Source organism: Trachymyrmex septentrionalis, unplaced genomic scaffold (assembly GCF_001594115.1).
Source record: "Trachymyrmex septentrionalis isolate Tsep2-gDNA-1 unplaced genomic scaffold, Tsep1.0 scaffold87, whole genome shotgun sequence".
NCBI classification, from domain to species: domain Eukaryota; kingdom Metazoa; phylum Arthropoda; class Insecta; order Hymenoptera; family Formicidae; genus Trachymyrmex; species Trachymyrmex septentrionalis.
The window spans coordinates 4,932,622-4,941,931 of NW_017306059.1; the positions used below are offsets into that span (position 1 = coordinate 4,932,622).

The window sequence follows — 9,310 nt, forward strand, 5'->3', positions numbered from 1 at the left end:
GTCGTAATCCGCTTAATGCCAACATTTCGTGAATCTTGCCGTTCACTTTATCGGGGCGAGAAGCGCACTGACACTCATTGATACTAGCATCAGTGCGTTCCTGAAATGAACAGCAAGGTTTACGAAAATGCTGGCATTAATAAACAGCAATAACAATTGGCATCTAATATTTCTTTTCCACTTACGCACGAGTGTCGTACGACAACAATTTATAAATGACTCATCGGCAAGAATCATTTTTACTTCCTAGAGCTGTTCAGATAACAGATTTTTTACTTCGAATTCTCATCATACAATTCAATTGTTCAATTTTTAAGCATTTCATTTTTGTCGTCGCCGTTCAAATGTATTTTATACGTATGACGTTAAAATATCCAAATGTAGTCATAAGTAATACAATGGGCGTCATATCGTCCGGTAAATTAATTGTCGACACTTCGTTTATTCGGAAATAGAATAAGATCGTTGCGCAGAAAATAGTTCTCTACGATGAATCGTACACATCGATTCGATCGACATCCTGCATTCAATTTCGAAAGCGCGTCCGCTTTCTGTTTGCACGCAAATACCGATTTAATTTTGCATCCTGTTTGCCACGCTTGTTTACGTGGCGTGGTGCGACTCAAAATGTCTAAATGAAAATTGCTCTTGCGTTGCACCTTTTACGAAGCGTCCAATCCCGAAGCAATCCCGCATCGTTATTGGAACTACATACACGAAATATCAAAATACACTTTTCATATGGCTTATCGCGATGTATATGCGACTTTATTTTAGCTTTGATAACCCGCGAGTGTTCTGCAATGAATAACAGAGGTCCTCCCCCGTTTCCACGCTGAAAAAAAAAAAAAAACGCGACGCTGTTCCGGGGCTTACGCGTCTGTCGTTTCATTTGCGATAGAATATCGATTAGATTTTGTACTCGATTTGCGCATCACAGAACACTTGATGAAAACCGAATCGCGTCCGCTTTGTCCCTTTAATTCGTTCCATCTTCCAGCTCTCTTTTTGCTGCAAGGTGCGGGGTAAAGGGATGTTGAGCTTTACGGTCGGAGTTTCTTCAAAAGCTTTAAACGAAAATCGTGTTACGGAAATTACATTAATAAAGTTACTAAATAACAGTGAAATAACTCGAAGACTGCTTGTAGTACAACTGATAAAATATAATTTGCATGAAATTTTTGTGAGATAACTTTTTACAGATGTAATTATACATACAAAATGAATGCTAGTAAATATTTCCATGTAAACAAATATCAATGTAAATATCAACAATCGTAATAATTTTACAGTTTAAATTGACATGTAAAGATGATAAGAACGCTCTAAATTCTTGTTACAGCCCATTGAAAGGCCTCGTTGTTGTTCCCCTCGTACAAAGTGTGAGCGAAAGTGACGTAATCTCCTGAGTTAGAACACCTCACGTACCGCGGAAACGAGCGGCATGGTCATTACCGCAATGAGAGAAAGAAAATCCTTTCGTCGCGTCGGTAAACTGAACATTCAAAGAGAATCGAGGGAGGACAGGGGATATAGGATGGCGAGGAAAGAGAGCAAGCGGGACAGAGATAGAGGGATAGAGAGAGAATGGAGAGCTCTTTACTTACAGGCGACCTCAACCGTAGCGGGCTGCCCTCGAATTTGACCTGGTCCCGACCATGCCACGCACTCGCACTTGAATCTCTCCCTACCGAAGTACTCCTCGACCTCGTTCCTTGTCACGTTCAACTCGACCTCGACGACCCTCGTTCCGGTACGAGGGTCAACGAAATCCTGCTGCTGCGAACGTTCGGCCCGGTCACCGTTGCAGCGAAAATACACCTGCAGAAAAAAAGCGGAGAGCCGGCGGGGGCGTATAGTTTCGCGTGCCATGAAAGAAATAGCTTGTCTTCGTTAAATTGCGGCTAAGTGGGTAATAAGAACGAGAAGAGAAGAGAGAGGAGAGAGCTGCCCACGAGACTCGAGCCAAGAAGGAGATAAAAACAAGGGTATTTTGTGGAAAGAGATCTACTCTAACGGGTAGATTGAGTATAAGAGCGTCTAGGAAATGATACCACCATGTATTCATATATAATGTATATGTAATAACACGGAGTAACTAGTAATGTAATAATAATAAGAAAATATATGACGCAGGAATAAATCTTTATGCAAAGTATTATACAGCCTTGGCTATAAATATAAAGCGTGCACCCGCATGACGTAAACGTTTTTGTATCTAATGGAAATCAATTTTAAAAGATAGTTTTATTGAAAAATAATATCTACTTTTATAACAATTTTAATATTTTTCTAAATAACTTTTATTATCTTTTTCTAGGCTTTCCCTGTGTGGCTTTTATTATCGCTTTTTCCAAGAAAACGCAATAAATTAAAGATGTGTTATACTCTCTTGCGATCAAGGCTATAAAGACATGAATTATATAACGTTCCTTCACTTCGCAAGTAACATAATGTTCAAAAAACATTATCTTCGAGTTACCGAATGAGTTATTATGCTATTAAAGTAAAAATAAACTGATTAAACTTTATAAAAAATCGTTAAAATTGTCAATTTAAAGAAAGTAGTTTTCTAAGAGTTAGTTAGTTTTGTAGAACAAAAATGACATTTGTGTGTGTATATGTGTGATGACGTTAGGAACATATTTCTTTATCGATATTATTTGATTAATCAATGCATCGTTCTTGTGTGCGATATGTATATATAGTACATTATTGTAACAAGTACATACCTGAAGAGCGTGGGCGGCACGACAATGCAACGTCGCAGGTTTCCCTTTGACGACAAACGTATCGACAGGCTCCGCCAAGAAAATCGGTAGGGAACCACCAGCGATAAGATCGGTATCGCTGGTTATAGTTGCGGTCTCATAATCACCATAGTCGTAATCTTCGACAGGATAACTCTCCTCGTCATCTTCCTCGGCGTCGTCCTCTTCCTTCGTACCTAGCGAGCAACATATATCCCTTACCAGCGCTTATCCCTTTTGTGAGGGGAAAAAAATCGATAATTCCGGCGCGGTTCATTCCGCAAATCCGATAAAGCCGTCAGGTATAATCTCTCGGTGGCGGCGCATTATCCATACGTCCTCAAATTTTTCATATCAAATCGATTGAATTAAATCATCCCCGCTCTTGGTCGATCGAAGGGATTAAGCCAGCCACGTCACCCTCGCGATAAAGAGAAATGTCGACGGAGACGCGTTATCGAATTACTAATGGTGCATTATCGGATCCAATAACGTCCTGTAACGTACGTACAACGATCCTGTATATCCGATCGTCTTTTCTCGAAAAAGTGTATCGTTATTCGAAGACACGCGCTCGTTCTGCAATGTCGCGGTATATTTAGACGTCGAGTCAGATACGATGGAACAGTAAAGTCGGGCTTAACGATGCGTGGCGGATTTTACGTCGTGTATCAGCCAGCGGGGCACGCTCGCGCTTAGATCTCCCGGACTTTACGCTTCGTGTTCGCCGTCTCGCTTCTAAGTCTCGCGGGAAACTTTATTACACCCCGGAGTAACTGCACCTCTCTTGTTTGTGAGTGCTCGCGGTAAACCAAGCGCCGGCGGACGATGATTACCCCCGCTGTCACGTTCATGAGAAAACATGTCACGATCCGCAGTGAGGGGCTTTCGCGAGAAATGCAAGGCGTAAATTTACGGCGCGCGATTCGTATGGCCGTGCACGCCGCGCCAGCCGGAAGCGGGCGAAATGAATTTTTCGTCGCTCCGGAAAGTGCCGACGTACTTCCATGTTGCCAGCGGTATATAGCTCCGCCCGATACTTATTACCTGTTTTCTACCAGCGTAGTTTAATTTTAATCTTGGTTTAACTAACTCTTTCGTATTTTTCCTAGTTCTAAAAATGAAAAAAGGATGGAGAGTAAATTGCGAACCAAGATCAAAGTTAATCTATATCAGAATCAGGCATCACGCCTGTTTCCACCAACGTATTGTAACTTTAACTTACCCTTTGTCTTTTTATAGTCTCAACAATTAAAAAGAAGATAAAGAGTAAGTTGAGCTAAAATCAAAGTCACTCGTATTCCCGGTGGAAACAAGCGTTAGATATTTTGGCAAACATTATTTGGACATTTCAGACAACAATCGTGCAAGATGTAGTTACGTTACATGCAAATTATCCCTCTATTCAAATATCTGTCATAAATTGATTAGAGTTCATGTATAATATTGGAGATAGTTGACAAGTGTTTTATCGTAATCTAAATTTATTACTGTATATTTCGTTACTTACTTTCGAGCGTGCTGGCAAGACGAAGAAGCGTTAAAAGAAGAATACTGATCCTCAGCTCCATCGTTACCTCACATTTCACTCAACCCAGTTTCTTTATTTGATATCACTCGGAGAAATTAGGCACAAAGAAATTTTATACTCTACGCTGACATATTTATTGGCATCGTGCTTGTTCTCCATAAATAATTTTAGCTTCACAGCCGGTAATCATTGTGTCAAATTTCATCGAAAATCTTCGATAATTTTAACAACTATCCAGAACATTCGGTCGTGTATCGTCGGTGAATTGTATATCGAAATAGACCGAACTCGTCTTTGATCGAACGGATTGGACAGAACAGATCTCGATTCTCTGTTTGTACGCAAGAATCATATAATCGATCCAACGATTGAGGATCATATTTACCTCACGTTTGAATGTTTTAATTTGCAAAAGGAAATTCGTCTCCTTGAAGAGTGCCATAAATAATTAGTCGCGACTCATCTCGAAGACTACATAACGAAATTGAACGAGGGTGCTTGCACTCGCATGGTTGCACTCGCGTCCGAGCGTGCGAAAGGAGGGGGACACGTGACCGGCTACGAGACCCTCGCACACGGTACGCGAACGAAACGGGGGAAACGAGGAACCCGCTAAGGGTGGGTGGTTACACGATGCTCGCGGGTCGGCACGCGGTGGACGACTGAACTTGCCGACGTGCGCGCACCTCTATATATACATATATATACGTCTCACTTCGATACCGACGCTCTTCTTCATCCCCTTGTCGTCGGGGGTGCTGCCGCTCGCTGCTGCTGCTGCTGCTGCTGCTGCTGCTGCTACCAGTGGTGGCGGTATCTGCGGCGGCGACGGCGTCGGCAGTGGTGGTGGTGGTGACGTTGATGGTGGTGGTGGTGATGGTGGTAGTGGTGGCGGTGATGCCGGAGGCTGCGCTTTCTTCCGCGAATGTTCTCCTTCCGCGTCGAGCAATGATCGACATATCACTTTTGCACAAAATGTGCATCCTTCAACTCTGGATATCCGCCACGGAAATCGTTTAATTCTGACTTTTTTTTCACTGATATTCAGTATAAAATAATTCGTATTCCTTTTCAAAATAAATTTTTTCGGACTCCTTTTTTTCCGCGGAATATAAAAATATATGTATATATATATATATTTATATGTATATTACACGAAAGAGAAGCGTACCTATATAATTTTTCACAAAGTTGGTGACTACGGAACGTGCCTTATTCATTTCTGCTCCAACCCTTCATCGCACTGGGACATCGTTGACATAATCGACGACGATTCAAGTCGGGAATAAAAGAATGATCGAGAGCCATTTGTTTGTTAACGAAAGTCCCATTTGCGGCTCGGACATCTCTTCGGATAAAACCAAGCACTTGTCGACGCGCATTGACTTGAGAAGCGCATTGTTGTGTACGAAATGTCGATACATCCGTTCCTTGACGATTCAATATTCATCCTACCCCCTTCATTCATGGTGCGTTATAAAGCCAGCCGTTAGCCTCGAGGTCATTGTTATCGCACCTTGTCTAGCACTACCGTGGTGCTTTAGTAAAGATCGCATGAATATCGCTCGAGCATCCGCTTGATCGAGGAGGGAAACCCTAGAAGAGGATCCTTACGGCAACATATGGGATTTCCTGTACGGTCGATCGCTACGAATTCGCTCAAACGTAAAATCGGATCCAACCGCGAGAACGAGTTTAGACGCGTCGTCGCGGTGACACGGTCCTCCCAGCTTCACGACTTCGTACGAGGGTGAGTGTAACGGTAAACGAGATTCCAAATCGCTTGGTTACACATCCAGACAAGCTATACCTTGTTGCTACTTGGCGTAAATAGATCGAAGATCATATCACGATACAGAACGTGCCTGTGTCACATCAGTTTTTATTCCGCCAGAGAGAAAAATCTTGGGTGCGAAAACCCTTTATATTACGATTACTACTTTTTTTTTTTTTCTTCTTTTTTGTTGTAGATGTTGGGTGACAGACGTATTTGAAGGCGAGAGCCGTGTTCTTTCTAACGCGAGTTAAGCTTTTGTATTTTTAGACATTCGCTCGGGGTGCAACATCGAGATACCAAAGCTGCAAATATTTTCCCACTGACCTATCACATTCCACGGAATCCGAGCGACGCGCCTTGGCAAACGTTAAATGACGCATTTGAGCGTCTGTCCACTGAGAAGTGCTCCGTTTCGCTCTGTTTACTCCAAGTATCTCATGCTCAACTGGACAAGAAAATCCTCACGGCACTTGCCCTAATAATTAATGATACCCTACGGGAAAGGATTAACGTGTATACACAAAGTATACACATTAGTGCGCGAGTTGGAGTTCGGCACGCCTCGCGATAACGTTTAAGGCGCACCATCCCGGGCATTAAGGTGGCTGCAACATCGAATGGCCTTAATCCGGATCTATACACCGGTGTGTGCTATTATGCATTATACTCACATATCGGTTCGCGCGCGATGTCGAAGCTTGACTTATGCCGATGGCCCTCACTCGTAGATGGTTATCTCTCGCCTTTACGAGAGAGTCGATCCCTTCGAGCCCATGCAAGCGCAACGTGCTTAAGCGATTTAACGTAAACACACGTAGCAATTTGTCCTGGGCTTTATGTCGCCCTCGGGAAAAAGGAACCCACGCGCTCGTTCCGTACTGTTCGGGACAGAACGGAGAGAGAAAGAAAGAAGAGAGAGAGAGAGAAACTGTACAAGAAGAGAAAAAAGGAGAGCAACAGAGTGAGGAAACAATATGTAGCTCGCTTTCTTAATTTGCCGATATTTTACGGTGACAATAACAGAAGAAAGTGCGTGTTTTATTAACAACGAGCTGTATACGTTGGCGTCTTGTTGTTGAGCGAACCTCTTTCAGTGACCGATTGCAACCGCTAATTTTGCATTAGCAGCGACGTGAAAAAGAATCCTCATGCGAAAATCTCCGCTCGCGAGCGAAAGCGAATGAAGAAATAAAGTAGGCGAGTTTATCATCAAGCTTTGAGACAGGTCTTCGTAGACATTGCGTCGTATCGACTCCAAGGTGTACGCCGTGAGTATAAATTACCACGTGCTTGTTCTCCGCGTGTAGCACGTTGTATATCACGCTACATCCAGATAAGCCGCCGTCGGAATTATTATTAACGCGCGTGGCCGCCGCTGACTGGGACGCTCGTTCATTCGCGGTTACGTGAAAAATTAGAAGGCGTAGCTTACCGCGTCGTTAAATCATTATCGTACAAGCTGAATGGGAATCAAGATTTTCATATTGAGACTTGAATTTTTGTACAGTTGAGAAAATATGTGTGAAAGTTGTTGCTAATATATACAAACGTATGATTTCCAAAGGAAAATTTGATAAATTAATCAAGTCTCTCTGTTTATCTCCCTTTGACACGTTATCAATTGTGACTAATATTAATTGGTCATTTTGGAATGTAAATACATGGGATCGACTCGCGTATCGTACATTATTATGCATCTGTGTCTACATTACAATATAACATAATGTATAGGCTACATACGAGCGACGTTTAGTGGAAATCACAATTCGCATAACGAGATAATCGGCAGGCGTAATTAAAAACAATGTCGCGTCACGTATGATTATGCGCGGCTTGCAAACCGGTGACAATGAATATTGCCCGATTGCAAACAGACACCGCGCGTAATTGGCTTCCGCGCTGCGGCCGTTAAACGCCGGACGATAAACACGCTTAACGCGTATCGTCAAATATGTCGCGCGATGATCAATGCGATTGACAGAATACGCGGATAACGCGGCGACGCGGCCGACGATTTAATCATTAAACCGACGGCAGTGGGTGGCATAATCCGCGACATTTGCTCGCAAATGAACTTCGTGCATCGGCAAGGCGTGAAACACTCGCGAAGTCACGCGCGTTGGATGAATTGAAGGTGCCACGGTGCCGCATTTTAGCGGTGCGGCCAAAATGCGGATTCTATCGCGCGTGACCACATTCGCGGGTCATCGTTTCCAGCCGCTGCGAAGACCGGGGGCCAGTGCTGCACCGTCACGGTCGATTGTTATATAATTCCTTCGGTGCAAGTTTAACCGCCGCTCTTCTATTTCGATCCTTGTTATACGAAACCTTTTGAAAAATTGACACGTTCCATCATGCGGTTTTCCTTCGAGGACAAAAATAAGTATGAATCGTGTAAATTATGTCGCACAATGATATTTTCTTTATTGTGCAAATTATACACGATAAATCTATTTTTGCTATTGCACATTTTCTTGTTGATTTTATTATGCAATTGTACTCTAGAAAAAAGAATCTAGCTACATTAATTAGAATTCCAGTGAAAAAGATGGACAAATCAAAATTTTACAGTTAAATCGATTGAAATTTTAGTCGAGAGAATCAGATATTCAATTATGATACTAATTGAAATTTCGATCGATACGATCAGAATATATACAGCTTCATTTATTTTCAACCAGAAATTTTTCTTAATGTGATAAATCTATTTCTAACAAGGGCCGTGTTACCCAACTGTCTGGCACCGATTTGATTCTAAAGTATGTTGTTAAATACAAAAATCTAAAAAAACACGTATTTTTTTATACGTCCGCTAACTCATGTTTAAGGGATGAAATATCCCTTTGAAAAAAAAAAGCGATATTTCGAGTCGAATATCGTCGAAAGTATAAAAGACGGAAAACAATTTTTTAAATAAAAGTTGTATGGTTTCAATGTTGTAAAAAAAAAATTTAAAAAATTTTTTTGTTTAACAAAATATTCCTACTACCTACAATTTTCTCAAATTTTTCAAATTTTATTTCACCAATTGAGAATAATTTTTTTCTAAATTCAATCATGTATAATAAAGTTATATTACAACCTACCATTTTCGAGAATTAATTATAAACGCTTCCGTATGTACGCTATCCTTGCTCATGTACGTGAGTAATTATCGTCGAAACAATATGGTACGTAAATTGACGAATAAAGAAATTGACTTGATTGATATTTCTTGTAGAGCATTATAGATTATAAATAATATTAAAAATT

At 41.6% G+C, this 9,310-nt stretch overlaps 1 protein-coding gene across 1 annotated transcript in view; it reads right to left on the bottom strand.

The window, feature by feature from the left end:
• Nucleotides 1-5,018, bottom strand: part of LOC108755266 (netrin receptor UNC5C-like) — a 10,986-nt gene extending 5,968 nt beyond the window's left edge. The window contains exons 1-3 of the mRNA XM_018498177.1: nucleotides 4,261-5,018; nucleotides 2,733-2,947; nucleotides 1,608-1,821 (exon numbers count right to left, since the gene is read on the bottom strand). Of these exons, the coding sequence (XP_018353679.1) occupies nucleotides 1,608-1,821; nucleotides 2,733-2,947; nucleotides 4,261-4,321 (490 nt within the window). The 5' untranslated portion in view covers nucleotides 4,322-5,018. The remainder of the gene's footprint in view (nucleotides 1-1,607; nucleotides 1,822-2,732; nucleotides 2,948-4,260) is intronic.
• Nucleotides 5,019-9,310: the final 4,292 nt, after the last annotated feature.